Genomic DNA, 22,267 nt, shown 5'->3' on the forward strand with positions numbered 1-22,267 from the left:
TATATTTGGGTCCATTATTGATTCATTCTATTTCTGACTCTTGAGTGACTAGAGGGTTAAAAATTATTACATCAAGTCACAGATGAATCAAACTTCACATTATTTTATGCATCGAAGAATAAAATGAAAATCTACAAATCAATCTGTCTGGTGGAGTTTGTTAGTGTGAACTGCCTGGCAGTCAGTCCTGCCACTTGTACACGAAATAGGCCGTTTTCTGGCACTTGCAAGTGGCTCAAATTTATATGGCTCAGGGCCAGAAACTCCATAGTATAAATTCCCATCATCCTTCGACTCGTCCTCGGCAATATCGGAATGAAAACACTCAATTTCATCGCCGTTGAAATCACTCTCTGATTCGCATCTTGCCATTTGTTCACACGCCATTTCCAAATGTTCACGAAGTTTTCGGAGAACGTGACGTCATACCATCTTCGGTAAATTCCGGTCTGTTTTTCGATCACTGACAAAGTTTTAACTTAAAAGTTAATTTTAGTATATTTTGAGTTTCAAATGTAAGAAAATAATTGCCCAACGATTATTAATGTGATTACAACCTTCTATTCATGCAAAGTCATCAGCGACCCAAAACCTGCTCTTGAAACTGCTAAGATTTCAGTAAAAACTGGAACAATGGGGGTGTTCTAAAACTTCAGACCGGTAGTGTGTGTGTGTGTATATGTATATATATATATATATATATATATATATATATATATATATATATATATATATATATATATATATATATATATATATATATATATATATATATATATATATATATATAGTTGCGGAAATGGCACTTAGTGTGTCACTGTTATTAAATATAGGATTAACCCAGATCCCCCATTAAATGCATGCTTAGCCAGATTGTTCGGTAAATGGACGCTACATGTGTGTCGGGAGTTGTAAGAGGCTGTTCATTGTTCGTACATTGGTGGTGGACCGAGAGGTTCTTCTTCTTCCTTCCTCTCTCCGGACAATAGTCCCCGCCCAGCGCTCTGAGGGGAAGTGGCCTCGAGAAGGAAGTGAAACTGAAGGGAGGAGCCAGTCGGCTTCGAGGCGGGCGAGCGAGCGAGCGAGCGAAGGAAAGGCAGTGGTGGATCTGCCGGGAGAGAAACTGAGCCTGAGCGCGCAGAGTCAGCCATTTGGCAGTAGGAGAGGCTGAGCGCGCCAAGTCTGCCATTTGGCAGTGGGAGAAACTGCCTGCACATCGTGTCTGCCTTTTTGGCAGTGGGAGAGGCTTCCTGCATGTCAAGTCGGCGATCGACTCTTATGAGGAGGTCCTCGACACGTTTTTCAATCCGCCTGCCGATCCGCCTGCGGAGCCCAACACCTCGATTTGGCCTTGTATGGTGAACAGGCCAGGCCTGGACTTGTATGCTGGACCTCGTGAAAAGCCAGCTGGAGCGTACCACCGTGGATCTTTCGTTCTGGTGCAGTCGACCTTGTGGGGTCTGAACGAGCCGAGGCTGCGTGCGTGAGGGCTGCGACACATGGACGAGCGCCATTTTGCCACGCGGCGTGTTTGAGCTTGGGTGCTCAAATCCGTGGACATCGGCTTGTCACGAGCCACTTTCGTGCTTTGACACTTTCCTCTCATCCATGAAACATCACCAAGTACTCTGTGTCTTGTCTGCATGCTGTCCATGTCTTGTCTGCATGTTGTTTAAGGCTTATCTCGTTAGGGTCCCCTTCGAAACCCGTAATCCGTAGCTCCCTAGTTAAGAACGGGTAATAGATTAATTATAACATTGTCGTGAATGCTTTGCTTGTGTCATGTTTCCCCGATGTGTTCCCAATAAATCTGGCTGATTCGTATGAAGTTGCCGCTTTGAATTAATTCGTGCCGCGCCGACGAACGATCCGCTCGATTTGGATATAAAAACCAAAATGGTTACAGACTGGCAGAATTTGCTCGGTGTCTGACAAAACCAGTTTGTAACCGGGGTCTATATACCCAACTGGTAAGGTCCAGGGGTACGTTGGTATCGTGATTCGAGACGCGTGACCCGAGGCCTGTGCCGAACCAGCCGGCGTTATAGCCCCGGAGACAGCGGTGGTTAGGGTGGCGCCGAATCTGTAACATTTGGCTGTCGAGAGTAGGGTGCGAAAACCCAAACTGGTTACGGACAGTGATTGACATCACTCTTCCGAATCCCCCCACCGCGGAATCCTTAACAATATATATGTATAAACATTTCTGTATATATATATATATATATATATATATATATATATATATATATATATATATATATATGTATGTGTATATATATATATATATATATATATATATATATATATATATGTATGTGTATATATATATATATATATATATATATATATATATATATATATATATATATATATGTATGTGTATATATATATATGTATAAATATTATGTATGTGTATATGTTTTGTATAAGATTGGGGCGGTTGGGATTATACATTTTTAAACAAGGTGGCGCTTCCAACAAAAAAGTAAAAACTAGATCGACTCTGCCAATTTGAGCAAAAAGGCGAGAGCAGACCCGGTTTCAGGAAACGTTTCACCGGCTTCATCAGGCACAATAGACCCCGGGCCTCGGCACTTGCCCGATTTTTATTTTGATAGGACCGCTCATGTGCTGGTGCTCGAGGTCAAATGGAGGAGTGATTTTATTTTATCATTTTGCAAAAGCAAAAACAAATGTCAAATCTCATCATTGTAGGGGTGCTCTGCTCTTTTTTTTTTGTTTTTACTAACAGGTGATCTGGTGTTGTATGTGTGTGGGTGAGCACGTGTGTGCGTTTGTTGTTTTTGTGTTTCCGGGGCACAAATACAGCGGTTACGTTGGGCATGATGAGGTGTTGCTTGTGCGAGTGTTGGGGTTCTCGTTAGGTGTTGTGCACATTTGGATGTGGTGTTAGGGATTGAGTGTTGTTTGTTGCTCACCTATCCAGCCGTTTGCACCATCCAGTTTTCACCATTTTCCTCAGAGGTGTGTATTGTGTGGGTATGTCGATATATATATATATATATATATATATATATATATATATATATATATATATATATATATATATATATATATATATATATATATATATATATTTATTTATAGACACACACACACAAATCTAGTTCCTATCGAAAGGCCACACCCAATTTCAAAATTTTCATCTTTTGTTGCCTTTTCACCTTTCATTAATTTGCATTAAATCAGACTTTTTTCCACCTTTATTTACACATCGTAACCTACAACTTCCAAGTGAAAAACAAATTTCAGAAAATTAAAAATACAAATCTAGAATATCTTGGTTAGATAAGTGTCCACCCCCCCCCCCCCCTAAGTTAATACTTGGTGGAAGCACCTTTGACAGAAATTACAGCTGTAAATCTGTTGGAATAGGTCTCTACCAACTTTGCACACCTTCATTGGGGAATTTTTACCCATTCTACTGACAAACCTGTTCAAGCTCAGTCACGTTGTTTGGGGAGCGTTTATGAACAGCAATGTTCAAGTCATGCCACAGATTTCTGATTGGATTTAGGTCGGGGCTCTGACTGGGCCACTTAAGGACATTTATCTTTTTGTTCTTTAACCACTCCAGTGTTGCTTTGGCTGTGTGCTTCAGGTTGTTGTCATGCTGAAAAGGTGAACTTCCATCACAATTTCAGCTTTCTTGCAGAGAGCAGCAGGTTTTCCTCAACTATTTTTCTGTATTTTGCTCCATCCATTTTCCCTTCTCTCCTGATAAGTGCCCCAGTCCCTGCCGATGAGAAACATCCCCATAACATGATGCTGCCAACACCTTGCTTCACAGTAGGGATGGTGTTCTTTGGGTGATGTGCTGTGTTAGGTTTGCGCCATACGTAAAGTTTTTCATTTCGGCCAAAAAGTTCCATCTTGGTTTCGTCAGACCACAAAACATGTTGCCACATAGCTTCAGAAACTCCGGAGTGTTTTTTATGCATACCTCAAACGGGGCTGAATTTGGGCTTTTTTGAGTAATTGCTTCCTTCTTGCTACCCTAACGTACAGGCCAGAATTGTGGAGTGCTTGGGATATTGTTGTCACTTGCACACAGTGACCCGCCTTTATCATCAAGGTCTGCAGCTCTTTCCATGTTGCCATTGCCCTCTTGGTAATGTCACTGATTAGTCTCCTCCTTCCTTGATCATCCAGTTTGGAGGGACGGCCTGATCTCGGCAGGGTCTTGATGGTACCACATGCCTTCCACTTCTTAATGATTGTCTTGGCTGTGCTCCAAGGGATATTCATGGCCTTTGAAATTTTTTTTTATACACATCCCCTGATGTGTCCCTTTCCACAACTTTATCCTGGAGGTCTTTTGAAAGCTCCTTGACACTCATGGTTGAGTCTTTGCTGTGAAATGCACTATCCAGCAGAGCAAACCTACGGGAACAGCGTGATTTTATTCTGAAACTGGAAGGGCACTTGGTGGAGCGCATACGAAATGCCTGATCGATGAGAACATATCGGGCTCAATACTTTTTTGAAATATCGTGCTGTATATTGTTTTTGGCCCGATCTCTCAATGGTGAAGAATCACTTTTAAAATGGAATAATTCTCGCATGCAGATTCGGATTCAGATCTTCACCAAAATCGAATCAATTCTTCCTTGTCACACACCCAACGTGTCCACCAAGTTTAATCCAAATCTGTCCACAACATTTTGAGATTATAGTTCTATTATATATATCGTTTTCGGCCTTATCTCTGAATGGTGAAGAATCACTTTAACAATTCTCGTATCCGAATCTAATAAAAATCTAATCAGTTCTTCCTTGTCACACACCCAACCTGTCCACAAATTTCATCCGAATCCATCCACAACTTTTTGAGATATCCTGCACACAAACAAATAGACAGACAGAAAGGGGTGAAAACATAACCTTCATCTTCGGTGGCGGTGGTGATAATCCAAATCGCTGCAAGTTAACACCGGTGGAGGCCAGTTTAACCTGGTGTGTGATTTTGAAGGCGAATGCACCTGAGCAATGTGGTTATACCTGAGCTAATTTACAATTGCTGTTATAAGAGGGGCTGGACACTGATCCAACTAAGATATTCTAGATTTGTATTTTTAAATAATTTTCCGAAATTTGTATAATTTGGTTACGATGTGTAAATATATGTGAGAAAAGTCTGTTTTAATGAACTTTAATTCCTGAAAGGGGTGTAGACTTTCTGTGGTGTGTGTGTGTGTGTGTGTGTGCGTGCGTGCGTGCGTGATATATGTGCGTGTGTGCATCTGCATTTTTATGTCTTGCTTCCTGCTTGGGACTGCGATGCAATAACTGTCTTTATTTTGATTACACCTTTTAGGTTCTCAGACAATCTCTGCCATCTGTGGAACTGCCATACATCCTTCAAGCAAGGTATGATTTCATGGGGCGAGAGGGGGTCAGGGAGTGATAACGTGGTGGAGTGATAGCGTATTGTGCAGGAGGTGGGGGTTGGGATTCGGTGAAACTGAAGATAAAGCGAGGAATGTCAATATCTTGGTTTCTTATGTTATTTATTAAATTGTTTTTCAGACCACATTTGACTTGGCCACCAATCGAAGATCATTATTATGCCCTTCTTTCTGCTGTCCCTCATCACAGTGGTACGTACCAAAGCATTCTTTGCCTCCCTGGCCCATTGTCTGCTTCTCCTTAAGACGTGTTCATACCGAGTCGAGGGACAAATGGACACAAACGGAAGGGAGGTTTCCCTTCCATTCCTCTTTCTCATTTTCTGCTGGTGATGGTTGGGGTGTGGGGGGGCGGAGGGGTAGACAGAGAGAGAGACAGACACACACACACACAGACACTAGAGTGAGAGGGCCAGTCCATGGGGACCGATCGGTGCTCTGGTGGTGCAATGCACTAATGAATCCAGGCTGCATGGAATAGTGGAGAAGATTTGACCACCAATGTGTTTTTTTTTTGGTTTGGGGGGGGGCATGATGGAGAAGGGTGGGTTCCACCACGACACAGAGGTATTCCCGATATTTCCTGTTTGTTCATTCCTTTACTTATTGTGCCCAACTGTTGTCACACTATCGGTACATTCCCTTTTTACCCTCTGTCACCTCACTCCTCCATGAGCCTCAACCTCGTATTTTACATAATGACTGCTTGATCAATGCAATAGCATGAGGAGACATCAGTCAAATGTCTATTAATGTCCTTTTAAATCGAGTAAGTATACTAATGTTTCGAATTGTCCTTTGTGAGATGTTTGGACAAGCTGAGCCGTGATCCTTGGACAGGGTCGTCCATTCATGTCGATTCTGTGAAGTACCAGTTTGAGACTATGTAAGCAGATGGTGGTGTAACAGGAGGTCGATTTCAGACAGCGTATTCACAGAGCTGTTTGACTCGGATTCCTTTTTTCACTGGTTAGTTACAGTCTCCTTTAGTGGTTGTCAGGAGGTGTAACGGAGGCCTCCCTCCCAGGGCCCAAATTATCTCCTTCCAACCCGCATCATGTTTTGAGGAGCAAGTTGTGACGTTTTTGGCACCAGGGCTCCGTTCTGTTCTCATATTTGTTCCAAGGGCTCGATTAAGAATTGTCACCGCGCCTCCGACGGTCTCCCATTTTAGTTTGTTCGTTGTAATATTTCCTGGTATTGCTTGAATGATTTCAGTGGTCCTGCATCGATTGCTCCATTTTCCTTTGTGATTCCCATTGATATTTGTGAATTCTGATTGCAATGCACTCTTGTGGTTATTAATTAATTTATTTCAAAACTTGATTCGGCTAATTCCAAAGTGGATATACAGGTTTTCCTTGCTCGTGTATGCATTTTGGATGAAGCGTATCGATTTAAAATGAATATAAACTCTGTGTTGCACCGATGGAGAATGATCCGTGAATTTGTGACCGATTTGATGCAAACAATTAACGAGCCTTATTAGTGTTCTTGTGCAGAGTTATAATCCATCCTGAATTGTGTTGTCGAAGAACCGGAACACAAGACCGTATGAGTGCTCTCTTATTGTTGTGTTTCCGCCTGTTCATTAAGGGCGGTGTATGTTTCCCTCCGCCATCGAAGGTGGACGGAGGTTATGTTTTCAGACCTGTTGCCTGTCTGTCGGTCTGTTTGTGAGCACGATAGCTCAAACATTTACGTGCGTATTTGGAAGAAACTTGGTGGGCAGGTTGAGTGTGTAACAAGGACGAATTGATTCAATTTTGGTGAAGATCCAGATCCGATAACTTTTTAATTTTAAAAGCCATTTCTGACCATTGAGAGTTAGGGTCAACAACAATATATAGCACGATAATGTCAAAAAGTTGTGCACGGATTATGAAAACACTTGGTGGATGATTTGGGTCGGTGACAAGAACACGTTGATTAAATTTCGTTCATGTCGGGATGGTGGGATCCAAAATGTAAACTGTACAGCATGGTGGAGCTATGGGCTCTGCCGAGTGCCGTTCTCGTCTTTGTATCAAGCGTTTTGAGCTGGTGCTGTACTTTCATACATGTGCTGCACTTCTCCCTTTAGTGGGTTAGCAAGGGAAGCCATGGGTCGTAAAACGGGATCTCAAAGTCTGAGAAGGAGGTGGCCGGGCTTTGGAGGCAGGTTGTTCAAACACAAGAGAGAACTTGTTTCTCTTCCTCAGACTGGACCTGTTTTTTTTGTTTGTTTGTTTTCAAGCAAACCCCTAACATTGTAAGTGAGGGGAGGCTGGGGGCACACAAGTATTCATTTTCTCACAGCACGTCACCACACAAGGTGTTGAAGGGTGACACACATTAATCATACCTTACAAAAGGAAATACAGCACCCTGGTGAGTTTATCGTCGCACTTTTTTCCATTGATGTGAAGCACCTGCTATCCCATCTGTATTTGGGGAATGTGAAATTTGTTATCTCATTCGAGCCTTCACTTCCTTCCTTTCTTCACCTGTTATTTACAGCCTCACCTGATGCTCAGATGACGGACACGAGGCAGTGCGTGCTCTGTTTATCTTTTGGAGACGATCGCCCAGAGGTCGGACGCACTTTTTCACACCCCATCACCCATTACCCCCACACACATCGTGGTGCCAATAACTTGCACCTACTGTACCTTCCCTTTGCCCTTAGTGTTGTGTTGGTCTTGCTCATCACTCTTCCCACGAACCCATCACTCTTCCCCCCTCTCTTCAGGCCAGTGGCAGGCTGCTTTATGCAGGGGAAGATAACTGGTTGCACGTCAACTGTGCACTGTGGTCAGCTGAAGTTGTGGAGAAAGAGAACGGTGCTTTAGAGCATGTTCATACTGCCATCTCACGTGGAAAGCTCATGGTATTGCATTACCGTGTGTTTACCTATTACATTTGGTGGTTGAATAATTAATTCTCCCAACATTTTGTTTATCCTTTGACTCTACCCTCCTCTTATTGATTCCATTTCTTATTTTGGTTCTTTCTCACTCCAAACATTTTCCCCTAACTGGATCTTGAACATCCCCTTCGTGCAGCGCTGTGAAGGCTGTGGGAATGGCGGAGCCACAGTTGGTTGCTACCTGCCTGCGTGCCAGGGCAACTTCCACTTTGCGTGTGCAAAACAGGTCGGCTGCACTTTCCAGAGGGACCGACAAGTGTACTGTCCCCGACACGCCAGTCTGGTTACGGACTTGGTAAGAGTACTTTGTTTTGATGCTTCTTTCTCAATTGTTTATAATTACGAGCAAAGAGTCCCTCCAAATGGACGGGTTTTAATTCCCTTCTCTTTTGATTGATGGTTTCCACCAGCTGTGTGTGTGTGTGTGTGTGTGTGTGTGTGTGTGTGTGTGTGTGTGTGTGTGTGTGTGTGTGTGTGTGTGTGTGTGTGTGTGTGTGTGTGTGTGTGTGTGTGTGTGTGTGTGTGTGTGTGTGTGTGTGTGTGTGTGTGTGTGTGTGTGTGTGTGTGTGTGTGTGTGTATATATATATATATATATATATATATATATATATATATATATATATATATATATATATATATATATATATATATATATATATATATATATATATATGTTACAGCTGTGGAAATTTGCAATACACCTTAAAGGTCCTCAGATCAGTTATGACACTAAGTTTATGTGCAGATAGGTCCCCACCGTTGTTTAAAGGGGTTTCTTCATGTTCACCGGGCTGCGACCCTTTGAGATAGCCGTTTTTCTTTTTCTATCGTTATTTTGAACCAACCACGTCTCAACCACCATTACAACAACCACCTTAACCACAATGCCAACCATGCCACCATCACAACAACCATGATCACCTCAACCATCAACCACAACCGAACCACCACCACCAACGTCACTCTCAACAACCGCTTCACAGCAACCTCCACCACAACCACATGCGCCTCTCAACAAACCACACCATCCTCACCACTTTACTCCCAACCACCAACATCGCCTCACCACCTTCTCCACCCCATCAATCACCTAACCACCTTCGCAACCACAACGCCAACCACCAGCCACACCACAACTACAAGCAACCAAACCACAATCCCACACACCAACGAATAGCAACTGCAAAAGCCAGCGCAACACGAAGGAAACCAGAGGAGTTCCGATGGTGCGCGGATTTTCCCGCCTGTTTTCCCGCACTTTGGTGCGGGGGAAGTGCGATGCGGGTCAAAGGTCAGAGGTCATGTAAAGGAGGGGCCTCTTTTTGGGGGAATGATTTCCTTGGACCTGAGACAAGAATGATTTATCTGTCCCCCACACCCCCCCCCCGGGTGGCACGCGGCGAGAGCAACGAGAGGGCACGCCCCTTTTTAGAAGCTTCCCGCAGGAGCTGGAAGGTGGGCAGAGCCGAAAACGGGGAGGAGTCAGGCGTTGGAACCTGAGGAATAAAAGGGCGTACGAGATGCCAGGGTTTGGGTTTTTATTGGTCGTTGAGTCGTATTGTCTCTTCGGGGGAGTTTCGTCTCTTCGTGGCATTGGGGATTGCTGCTGCTCCGTGGTGTTCGAGATCCAGGTGCCTTCCCTCTGGGCGCCAAGTCGTGAGGGTTGTGAGCGGTGGTCCAGGGTCGAGGCGTGTACGAGAGGAGAGAGCTCGCCGACCGTCGCACCACGAGGGTGCAGGTAAACAGCGTCGGTCTCGTGGGCCCATTCAGTCATCCACGGCCCACAGCCATAAAGGTTTACGAACCCCGTCTACCCCCTTGCCTATGAGGGGGTCTTTCCTTTTGTTTTGTATGACTGCTGTGGCGCCGTGTCCCCATAAGTAAACCTGTGTCAGTGACTGTGCTTATAATAAAATTATAATAATTATAGTCGGTCATATTGCTTTTGCTTCTATGTGCCTGTACATTGCATGACTGCCTTGGCTGTATATACATGCTTGCTTGAATAAATGTCCTTGTGTGAAATGTATCCCGTTCGTCGTGTCCTATTTCCCTTTTGAAAGTGCCATCTTGCATCGCGGAATAATTAGTAGTGGGTTTTGAACGCCCGGTGAAGAGAATCGGATCTGTCAAGGTCGGCGATAACACCGCTCGGTTATCACTGTAGTACGGAACGGACCGCTTAAGCGGTTCGTGTCCCAGGCCGACCTGCGGAGCGGTGCAGCCCCTTGGTAGGTTACCCGCGCGGGTACTTAGGTATATCGACATTCGGCGATTCACCCTATTTCGCGCGGGTAGAATGCGGACTGGGCTGTGGTGAGGTTAAACCCCCACCCGTGGCTGGTTCCTGGCGGTAGTTCCAGGAGGGTCACGACTGAATTGTCCGTCCGGTGGGTGAGCTGCTACTATTAGTGGAAGGTGGCAGCTCGCATGCCGGCGGGCACGACTTCGTCTATATATATATATATATATATATATATATATATATATATATATATATATATATATATATATATATATATATATATATATATATATATATTTTTTTTTTTTGTTACGGATCTGGAAACCATATGCATTCAACATACAGATGTCCCAAAAGTCAGTTAGGTCATTAAGTATGTGTGTAGTCAGATCCCCTTTCCCTTTGTCTAGTGGGAGAATCAAAGGCGTGCGTTGCGATTTCTTTTAGTTCGGTTATTGCATCTAACAACCATCCCATCCCCCCATCACCATCCACCGCCAACCGGCTGCCTTCTCGCATCCTGATGTACCGAGGCGGGATCTCGCGGTTCCAGTTTCTTGGCTTCCACAAACGTTGTAACTCTTTCATGACGACCTTTGCAACATTGATACTTTTGCTCGACAAGTATGAACCCGCGTGGAAGAGTGGGTGGGGTTTCCCGGCAGAGGCCGAAACCCTGCCAAGAAAGGGCGAACCCATAGGAGCCTGTCCAATCAGGGCGGGGAGTGACGTCTGTTTGAGCGAGCCCCACCCTGTTGAGGGAGGTCCATAAATTCCCGAGCACTCTCTGAGGCAGGGGGTTGTTACGAAGGTTGTTCTGAGGTTTTTGACAGGGTTGTGGTGGTTGAGAATCGAGTGAGGAAGAAGGGGTTTGGAGGAAGTTCTCCACGGGTTTCTGACAAGGTTTTGGATAGAGCTCTGAGAGTTGTTGTTGAGCGTGCAGTTCTTTTGAAGTGGAGGGTTGAGCAGAAGGTCGTGAAGGCGGCGAACGTGTCCCTGCTGGCCCTCTACAAGGAAAGGAAAGAGCGACCCTGAATCCCCTCCGTGGACCCCGCTATTCACCACCCGAGCTCCGCCACGAACCACGAGTCCCACACGTGCGACTGGGTCCAAACCAACGACCTTTGTCAGGTGCCGCACCACGGAGCACCCCTTCCTCCGACGGTCAGGCACCCAGCTGGACTCTGACCCCCAGCTCGTCTCTCTCCTCGGCTGCGAGGGTCCAATAAAGAACTCTGGGTTTATTTTCATTTGTGTGTGTGTCTGCGTGTGGGGCCGTCTTATAAGTAGAAACTGTTTAAGTGTTTGTTTTTTATCATTGTAAATATTACTTGCATGTCCGCGTTAAGTCTTCCCTGTGTCTTTTTATTGTAAATAAACAATTGTAGAAATGTTCCCACTTCGTTTCTGTCCCTTCTTGCATTGGTCCAGCATGGTTCGGATCTGAGTTTAGGCGGGGTTTTATCCCCAGTAATCGGCAATTGTAGCCGGGACGTCCTGGGCAGGCCCGCTCTACTGCATCCGAGCCGGAAAGGTGGGTGGTAGAGTGGTAGTCGGTTGGTGTAATTTTAACGCTGCCAGTAGAGTGAATCCGGTTCGGCCAGGCGTTCCGAGGGCGTGGTCCCGGTATCCGAGACCGCGTGGTTACTTAGGTACATTCCATCTAGACAAAATAACCCTACGCCACGCGGTCGAGATATTGGCGTTCCACGGTCGGTTAAACGACCCGCCTGCTCACGGAGTTATCCGAGCGACGGCCTACAATTCCGGGGAGTTTCGTGGGAGACGACGCAACCTCCCCCACGTCGTGGTCGTTCTCGCCACCGACCCCCGGCCCGCATCAATATACATATATATATATATATATATATATATATATATATATATATATATATATATATATATTGCATACATATTATATATTTCATACATATTATATATATATATTTTTTTTATATATATATTTTTTTATATATTAATATATTTTTATATATTAGTACATGCCTGTAAAAAAAGAAAAATAATAATAATAATAAATAAATATTCAAACCGCGAGCAACAAACAACAACCACACAGGCCGTTTCTTCGCTCTCACGTGCCCGTACGTGCGTGGCCCGGAAGTTCGCCCATTATTCGCAGTTTCGTTTTAATGCCCAAATATTCAATTAGCGCCAACGTATTTTGCCTTTTCGCAATGTCATCGCAAGGAAAAACAAAAAGAGAAGAGAAGAGAGAAAAAAAAATTACTTCCTGGTTCGGAGCATACCAGCACTCTGATGTTACCGAAATTTATGCACCGTCTCATATGAAAACGATCATAACTTGCGGCATTGTGTTTATCTATAAATGCGCATAAGAAATCGAGAAATTATTACAATACACGAAGTCATCACTCTCCGGAAGCCCATACGTTGTAACCCGTAATGGGGAATGCGGCTGAGCTTCCCTTCCCCATCGGCCACGCCCACCCAACAACGTGTCTTGTCATTGGTTTGGTAAATAAATGGCCATAACTTGGGAAGCACTTGTCCGATTAATATCAAACCTTGAAAAAGCACATCCCCAGGTCCCCAGCAATATATCTGGCAAGTTTCAAATAGATCGGACCAGTGGTTGTCGAGAAACAGCGGTCACAGGCGCGCGCACACACACACACACACACACACACACACACACACACACACACACACACACACACACACACACACACACACACACACACACACACACACACATACACATACACATACACATACACATACACATACACATACACATACACACACATACACACTGCTGCCATTAATTATTATAGGTGGGGGTGGTGTACTTTAAATGTAGCTCTACTGGTTACTATTATTATTGCTTTTATTCCTCTGCATGTGCTTTGATTTATTTTATATTTATCATTAAAAATGTAAAAACGTATTGAGTTTATCTTGGTGGCTTTATTGCTGATTCCATCAATTAATCACTTTAAGTGATTATAAAAAATAAACAACTTCAGTTGGTATCTAAATGTTTTATTCGGTTTGTGTGTTTTATCTTGTTGCTCTTGTTCAAAGGAAGAAGTACATGAGTATTATTGTTCTTTACTCGTAAAGTGAATGCACATTGGACGTGCCCAGAGGCATTTCAGACTCCAGTTCATCATCGGTGTTTGTGATATTGCTGTTGATTATATTACTGATGTCATTCAAACCGGTCTGATTTATGACCGACTTGCTCACGTGATGGCACTAACTGACGTGCTTGTATTGAGCATACGGCCTGCCTTGCCGCCTTTAATGGGCAAGGAGACTTTGTTGCTTACAGCAAGCTTTATCAGGTTTTGAGGTTTACTAACGAGCAGGTTACTTCTCTACCTTACATCATGCCGTTATTCAAGTTGGGGCTTTCTGTTGGCTATGTGTGATGCCAGAGTAATGCCAATTTATCGATTCGTTTATAGTTGCACTTGGTTGTTTCGTTTGCAAGTGGTCATGTTTCTGGATTGCAGGAACCGGTGTGCGAGTTCACTTCTCATCGGAGGTTGTTTGTGGATACGGAAGGACGTGCTCTCCGCAAGCGCTTCCTATCTTCCCTGCACCCGAGCTCCCTTGCTCTTCTCCTAGGTAAGAATAATATCAATAAAAACACACAAAAAGGTAATTTGAGGGAGAACTTGTAGTCGTGAGGAACACACACATACACTACGATTGTGAAAAAGGGGGAAACTCACTGTGGGTTTGTGGATATTGAAAGGCGCAATCTCTGCAAACGCTTCCTCCCCGAGGAATTGTATATTATAATAACAATCATCTCCAAATCGGTGGTTCTCAACCTATTTGCCAGAGTGGGCCACACTTGCAGTTCTCGATGTGTGATGTGGGCCGCACCCATATGAGCTACTTCCTCGGTGTCCATTTAAATAAACGTTTTGTATCTGTGATCTGACAGGAATGCAATACAAATCAAGTCTGTAATTTATCTCATTTCTACTCTGTCGAAAGTGAACACAAAACCCAAACTCATTAATTATCCCCAAGCTTAACAAAAACAACAACAAACAAACGGGAGATATTGTTATCGGCTCTGTCTGTCCGTCTGTCCGTCCATCACGCTATGTCCTCCTAAACGATTGTGCAGAAATTCACCAAACTTGGAAGTTATGATCACAAAATAAATACTCACGAATGTCTCAGCCTCCATTCCAGAAGGATCATCACATTAACTCACCTGTCTATTTCCATGGTTATCCACTGAAACTGAAAGAAGTTCATTCTCTTGAACATCCAAGCCTCACTCACCATTGGCCATGACCTTTCCTGTGCCAACCACATAGCAAACCTGGCATCCTCTGGCCTTTGTCCGTAGCTCAAGGGAGTACTCGTTTCCCTGATGGGCTGGCACCCCTGCATCGCATGTTTCTCCTGGATCCTGTAGAATCTGAAGCTCTCAAAATTATTGGAATCTATTGTGATGAGGATGAACCCACACGCTCTGTTGATCTCGCATCGCAAGCAAGTCGGTGGTGTCTATTTTATTTTTTAACAATCTATTCTCCAACATTTCTCCCTCTGATCTTTCAATCCTCTGACTCTCCTAAGGAACTCCACAATGTACGTGTTCTTCCAGTTACCCCCTTCTGGTTAAAAATCCAGGCTAATTGCACACCTCAGCTCTTATATTCCTCGCTTCTCCCGTCGATGGAACCGCCTTTCAGAGGATTTTCTGTCTCATTGTTCCCTCCAGGGCTTCAAGCAGGCAGTGCACTGCCACCTCGTGTCATCCTCCATCCTGACCCATGATTTTTATGACCTCCCATCAACCTTTTCTAACCCAATCATTTTACATGCGAGTTTCTGTGTTTTTTTCCTTCCTCTATCTCCCTTTTTCCTGTTCGTTCATTCTCTTAATGTATGTTCCACTGTCAGTTCTACCTTGCTCTTCTTCCATGAGTCTTGCAAACACCTCTTCCATTCATCTTTCTTCTGCAAAGAAAATTGTTATGGAGTTGTTGCAAGGGAATATTCAGTGCCTGCACATCTGTTGGTTTGCCTCGTACATTAACCATTCCATCAAAATATGACAAAACGCGCCATTAATAATAATTGCTGCTGGCTTGCATTCATGATCTTCAAGTTCTGGCTGATGAATCGTGGGGTAATACACCATTGTAATCTCATCAAATTCCGTCGGGTATCACATGCAGGGCCGCATTATCTGTGGAAGAGTATTATATGTGCATCCTTTATTGATTTTTTTAGCTCACCTGGAACGTAGTTACGGGGAGCTTATGGGACGGCGCGTCGCCCATCCGTCCGTCTACAAATACTTTCAACCTCTTCTCTGGAACTACAATACGATTTCAATGAAACTTTACCATTACGTTCATCACCGTGTATTTACCAAAGTTCGTTCATGGCATAAAAAAAAAAATTGGGGCCGAAGGGGGTCTACGGGGGTTGCCCCCCCCCCCCCAAATAGGTATTTGCTTTCTTCTCAGAAACTACACGTGCAATTCTGATGAAACCTGTCTGTATAACCTTCATCACCTGCATGTACCAAAGCTTATTCATGACATTAGAAAAACTGGGGTCGAAGTGGTCTTGGGGGGGGGGGCTGCCCCCCAAAATATATTTGCTTTCTTATCTGAAAACACACACACATTTCCATGAAAATTGACCGCAACCTTTATCACCCGTGATGTACCAAGGTTTGTTCACGGCATTAAAAAAATATCGACAGGTATTTCCTTTCTTCTCCATTATATATTTTGTGGGTCATCCATGCCTACCAGTGGTTCCCTGGTTATCTTATTTAGCTGCTACCAGGTGAGCGCCCAGGGGTATTGCCCCTATGTTTTTTAAAACACGATTATTCTCTTCTTTTTGTTTTTTTAATCCCTGTAATAGATGGCAGTTCTAAATTTATGATTTGAGGTCAGTTTGTTTCTCCAGCACACAACATAAGTGGAGAAAGCAATTCCCTCACATCCAGGGAGCGTGCGCGCTTGTGCGTGTGAAAGCTGTGATTAATGAGGTCAAAAGACTCAAATTACAGAATGTGTGTATGTGCCTGTGTCATGGTCTGTATTTATGGGCTTTGTACCTTGTTCATCACAGTTCAGATAAAAACACAGTGAAAAATGGGGTTAAGCAATTGGTTCGCTGTCTGTCTGTCTGTCTGTCTATAAATGCCAGTTTGTTTTTGAGGAACAACTTGATTTCAATTGAATGTTATAGTTTGAACATGAATCGGAAAACAAACCTGCGGTTTATCAGTACTTTGGCTCTGAAGTTGTTCTGACTGCGCATGTGCAGAGAGGAGTGAGATAATAATTTTCATCTGTCCGCCTGTCTGGCAGTCAAACAATGTTGAAAATCATTCCAAGCAGAAAACTTACTGTTTTTAATGACGTCATAAAGGAAACAAACAACAGGCACGAATAACTAATGCAACATGTTAATTTAAGGCGGTGTAAAAGACGCTGTATCAATTGCGGTAAACTTCCGGAAAAACTTCTTTCTTGTTTTTTTCTTACGATATTTAAAATCTTTATTTTATTTCAATTGAATTATACACTTGAACACTGCAGAACACAAATGGCCTTTTTGTCACTTTCAAAAACCTTCCGTTTAGCAGGACTTGGACAAAATATTAATGCCCTGAGAGCAGAGTAACTGATTAAAAACTATGAGAATCAGCATCCATGTCGTCCATACCCTGAGGGCGAAAAAACACTGAGATTCTGCATTCTGACAAATATGGTGGTGCATATTGCTGTGTGGTTACCATCACACCTGTTATTCAAGGTTTATGAACAAAATGAACGTAGATTGTGCTCAGAAACGCAAAGCAAGAATTTAAAAGACCCTTCCCATGTCCATTTTCTCAAGACTGTGTGGGGTAAAGTCTTCTTTGAACTCTCGAGTTATCGCCACACTTTTTGAAAAAAAAACAACAACAAAAAATAACAGGGCGATGTTGTAATCTGCTCCGTCGGTCCGTCATGCTATCTCCTCCGAAATGGTTGGGCAGAAATTCACCAAACTTGGTAGTTATGATCATCACGTGGCAAGATGGTACAAGAGCAGTGTCATTTTTGGGCCCGGCTCCTGGGACAGGACCAAATACCAAGAAATGCAAAATAAACACATTTGAATTTTTTTTTTTTTTAAATGAAACTTCCTCTATGCAAACAACATTGGAAGATGCATAAAATATGTAACGATTTTGTTTTGGATTTGACCCCCGTTTCATGCCGCAGGGGTTGGGGAGTTCGGGTCACAATGGTCAAAACAGGATAAAAGTTAACTCAAAATTTGATATCGGGTCATTCCTGGTGGAATGTTTTGCCATCTTTCAACTTTGCTTTCGGTGGGAAGTGTGGGGATTTGCGATGGCGTGCCATCGTCTTCGCTCTAGTTTGCTTAGTGAGAAGAATGTATTTTATTGCATATATATATATATATATATATATATATATATATATATATATATATATATATATATATATATATATATTCTTTTCTCTCATATGGCTATTGCTGGAGTTTGACATCTGTGTTTGATAGTGTTGCAACGTCGGTTCAGGGATTCTGGTGTGCAAAGTGTTTTTACCTTTCCCTTTCATGTCCCTAGGTTCGTTGCAAGTTGAAAATCTGGGGCATCTTTGTGAACAGTCTGATAGAGGAGGCATTCTTTATCCACTTGGCTACAAGTAAGCAATGAGGAAGAAAAAAGCTGCTTATGGTCCAGGGCTCAATTTTGATGCCTTTTCAGTTAAAACCGATTTCCAGTTGATGTTTAAAGGAACGATGTGCAATTCAAACGATGAAAACGCATTGAAATGACTCTTTACTTTGGTGTGTACATGGACATCTGATTATGTTTGCAGATGCCATCGTGTTTTTTGGAGCACAGTGCATGCTGGAATACGCACCACTTATCACTGTAAAATTACAAGACAGCCACAACGAAACAGTGTATCGGAATCTCAACAAGAAACACCACCAAACACTGTGTTGCAGCTTGAAAAACATGACCACCCTCAGTCTTGTATTCCATCCCAACCACACACACTCCCACAGCCCCAAGCACAAAGGCAGCAGCCACAGCATCAGCCACCGGTCTATCCCATCCGTCAGCCACCGGTCCATCCGGTCCATCTCATCAGTCAGGCGCCGGTTCATGCCGTCCGCCAGGCGCCGGTCCGTCCCGTCCGCCAGATGCCGGTCCGTCCCATCCGTCAGGTGGCGGTCCATCCTGTTGGTCAAGCGCATGAGCATCCCCTCCTTCGGGCGCATGAACATTCCCTCCATCGGGCGCACGGGCACCCCCTCCGTCGGGCGCATGAGCATCCTCGCCGTCAGAGGCTAGCACAACCGATTAACCAAAGCCTCCCACAACCGTCCCTCCAGTACACTGTTCAGCCCACTGAGGTGCGTGTGGATGGCACCCCTTCTGGGTTACACACAGAAGGCATCCTGCCTGATGCATCATTTGTTACTGCAATACATATCCAATCAAATGAAGAACACAATTGCACAAAGCTCAAACCCCAAACACAATCACACTGGCAAAATCATTCATTTCCACAGGTGGTGTCAAGTTTGCAATACAATCCCGACAACACGAAAATAAAACCAATTTCCCAAAAGGACATGCAAAGCCCAGTAAACCGACTACAGCCACAATTAAATGATTTGCCTCAAGAGGAGATGTCCAATATCCCACAACCATCTTCAAATTCACACTTCATTTCACAGCCAGAAACCCCATTATCCTTGCCAAAAGAGTCATTGTCCTCGGTTACAGAATCATGGGCAGCTTCACCCAGAGAGCCTGGGTCATCCTCGGCTCATAGTTCAGCTTCACCCTCAACCCAAGAGGCACAGTCAGAGCAAAGGGCTTTGCTGCATGTGCAGCATCAACAACATTCTAATGGGAATCCTCATTCACAAACACAGCAACAGCTCCAGCTGCATCGAGAAAGGCCTTCACACAGTCAATCACAATCAGAGCTGTGTGATCAGATTCAGAAACAAATACAGGTACATCCTCATGCAAACACACAGACTCAGCTTTGGTTACAGGAGCACGTCCTGCCATTGATCATGCCTCAACACTGTGTGCAAACGCAAGTACAATCTCTGGGACAGATTAAACCACAGTTTCAGGAACAGCAAAGACCTCAGTCGCCCTCGGGCCTGGAAGTGCGGTTGTGTTCGAGCCCAGAGGGGCGGTCACCCTCGACGCAGTCATTGTCTGTTTTCCAGGAGAAATCAAAGCTTCATCCTCAGGGCTACTTACTGATGCAGCTGAAGCCTCAGGCTGAAACTAAAACCCACTTAAATGTGCAACCTCAGAGCCAAAATTGGTTGCAATTCCCTACCCATGCACATCCACCAGCACATTACCAGGTTCATCCGCAGGCCCTTTCCCTTGTCCACACAACTATGCAGGTGCTTGGCCAAGCAGCACATGCGCATGACTGTTCCCACTTGCAAACAGGTGACCATGCCCCTGTGCAGCAGCAGCCAGAGGCATGCATTCATGACCATACTCAGGCTCACCGCGTGCACGATTATCCCCACACACAACCATACACACAGGCTGATGGCCAGGCCCAGGTACCGGCACTTAGACTAATGCATGACCATTTACAAGCAAGTACACAAACGCATGACAAAGACCTCACCCAGGAAGACGCACAAATACGCGAGCAGACCGTCGCGCAGATACAGCTGCCAACACATGATCAGACACAAACGCACAGCCACGGCCATGCGCAGATTGGTGCACAAATGCACGATCACGCACATGCACAAGTGCATATGCAAATACATGACACATCCGACATGTTACAACAACAGGTACATGACAACATATACATACAGACACAGCCATATGTGCCGAGCAATGCACATGCACAGGCACGGCCACAGCCACATGTGCAGGACAATTCACACACACAGACAGAGCCAGAAATGCATGATGATGCACACACACACACACAGGCACAGACAAACAATGCACACATGCAGCCACAGGTTCAGCACAATGCACACACCCAGACACACGTCAGCACGCATACACAGGTATTGCAAGAGGCACACACCAATGCACACACAGAGACACAGTTGCAGGCCCATGAGAATGCACATGCACAGGACAATTCATGGGGACGGGCACAGGACGATGCACACACGGAGGTACAGCGGCAGGCATGGAACCATGCATGCACGCACGAGTGTAGGCATTCCCAGGCGCAGGTACATGATTCGGCGCAAGATTGTGCACAGGTGCAGGCGCACAACCATGCGCAAGACTTCGCTCAGGCGCACGTACATGCCCACGACCGTCTGCACAATCATGCACAGCCACAGGCTCATGACCATGCAAAGCTGCAGGTACACGACCATGCAAACGTGCAGGAGCATGACCATGTGCACATGCAGATGCTAGCACATACGCAGACGCCAGCACAAGACCATGTGCACATGCACGAGCAGTCACAGACGCACGAGAATGTGCACACGCAGGTGCAGGACCATGTGCACATGCAGGCACAACCACAGGCGAAGGACCTTCACTACCAGGCACCCGAGCAGGAACAACCGCAGGCTCATGATCGTGCACATGACCATGCACAGCCACATATGCGGGAGCAAGACCACCACGCGCAATCACGTTTGCATGACCAGGCAGAAATACAGGCACATGACCAGGTTCATGATCACGTACATGACTGTGTACACACATCCGTGCAGGTGCAGGACCAAGACACACAGGTGCAGGGCAAACACGGGCAGGTGCAGGACCAACACGCACAAGACCACCAAGCTCAGGACCAGCAGGCGCAAGACCACCACGTTCAGGCACAACTGCAGGCGCACACACTGGTACAACCACAGGCTCACGATTATGTGCACCATCAGGCACAACCACAGACTCACGATGATGTGCACCATCAGGCACAACCACAGGCTCACGATAATGTGCAACATCAGGCACAACCACAGGCTCATAACTGTGGACACCATCAAGCACAGCACCAGGCACCTGAGCACACACCAATACAGCCGCAGGCACCTGAGGGCACAGGGGCACAGCCGCAGGCACCCGAGGGCACAGGAGCACAGCCGCAGGCACCCGAGCGCACAGGGGCACAGCCGCAGGCACCTGAGCACACAGGGTCACAGCCGCAGGCACCTGAGCGCACAGGGTCACAGCCGCAGGCACCTGAGCTTACAGGGGCGCAGCCGCAGGCACCCGAGCACACAGGGGCACAGCCGCAGGCACCCGAGGGCACAGGGGCACAGCCGCAGGCACCTGAGGGCACAGGGGCACAGACGCAGACACCTGAGGGCACAGGGGCACAGACGCAGGCACTTGAGGGCACAGGGGCACAGCCGCAGGGTCCTGCCACCATCCAGACACACATGTATGGCTGCGCACACAATAGTCTCCACACCACAACAGAGCTGCAAGAAGATGTTGCTTCCCTGTGCAACCATCTTCAAATGTACAAACAAGCACAGGTGCAGCAGAATGTAGCACGATTGCCAGCTTTCACCCCATCACAACTCTGCAATCGCCTCCATGGAATCATCAATGTGGGTACGTTACTTGTCTTTCCTGGTAAATCGTGCAATATTGTTGCTCGTTTTTCTTTTCTGCGGTGATTGAATAA

At 45.2% G+C, this 22,267-nt stretch overlaps 1 protein-coding gene across 2 annotated transcripts in view; it reads left to right on the forward strand.

The window, feature by feature from the left end:
- LOC147016363 (uncharacterized) overlaps positions 1-22,267 on the forward strand; it is a 183,131-nt gene that overhangs the window by 126,999 nt on the left and 33,865 nt on the right. For both annotated transcript variants that reach the window (XM_085844977.1, XM_085844976.1), the window contains exons 20-27: positions 5,342-5,394; positions 5,554-5,624; positions 7,932-8,005; positions 8,164-8,301; positions 8,477-8,635; positions 14,087-14,201; positions 18,214-18,292; positions 18,470-22,194. In XM_085844977.1, coding sequence (XP_085701103.1) covers positions 5,342-5,394; positions 5,554-5,624; positions 7,932-8,005; positions 8,164-8,301; positions 8,477-8,635; positions 14,087-14,201; positions 18,214-18,292; positions 18,470-22,194 — 4,414 coding nt within the window. The remainder of the gene's footprint in view (positions 1-5,341; positions 5,395-5,553; positions 5,625-7,931; positions 8,006-8,163; positions 8,302-8,476; positions 8,636-14,086; positions 14,202-18,213; positions 18,293-18,469; positions 22,195-22,267) is intronic.

This window comes from Eptatretus burgeri, chromosome 11 (genome assembly GCF_056783735.1).
Source record: "Eptatretus burgeri isolate ZD-2024b chromosome 11, Ebu_testis_v1, whole genome shotgun sequence".
NCBI classification, from domain to species: domain Eukaryota; kingdom Metazoa; phylum Chordata; class Myxini; order Myxiniformes; family Myxinidae; genus Eptatretus; species Eptatretus burgeri.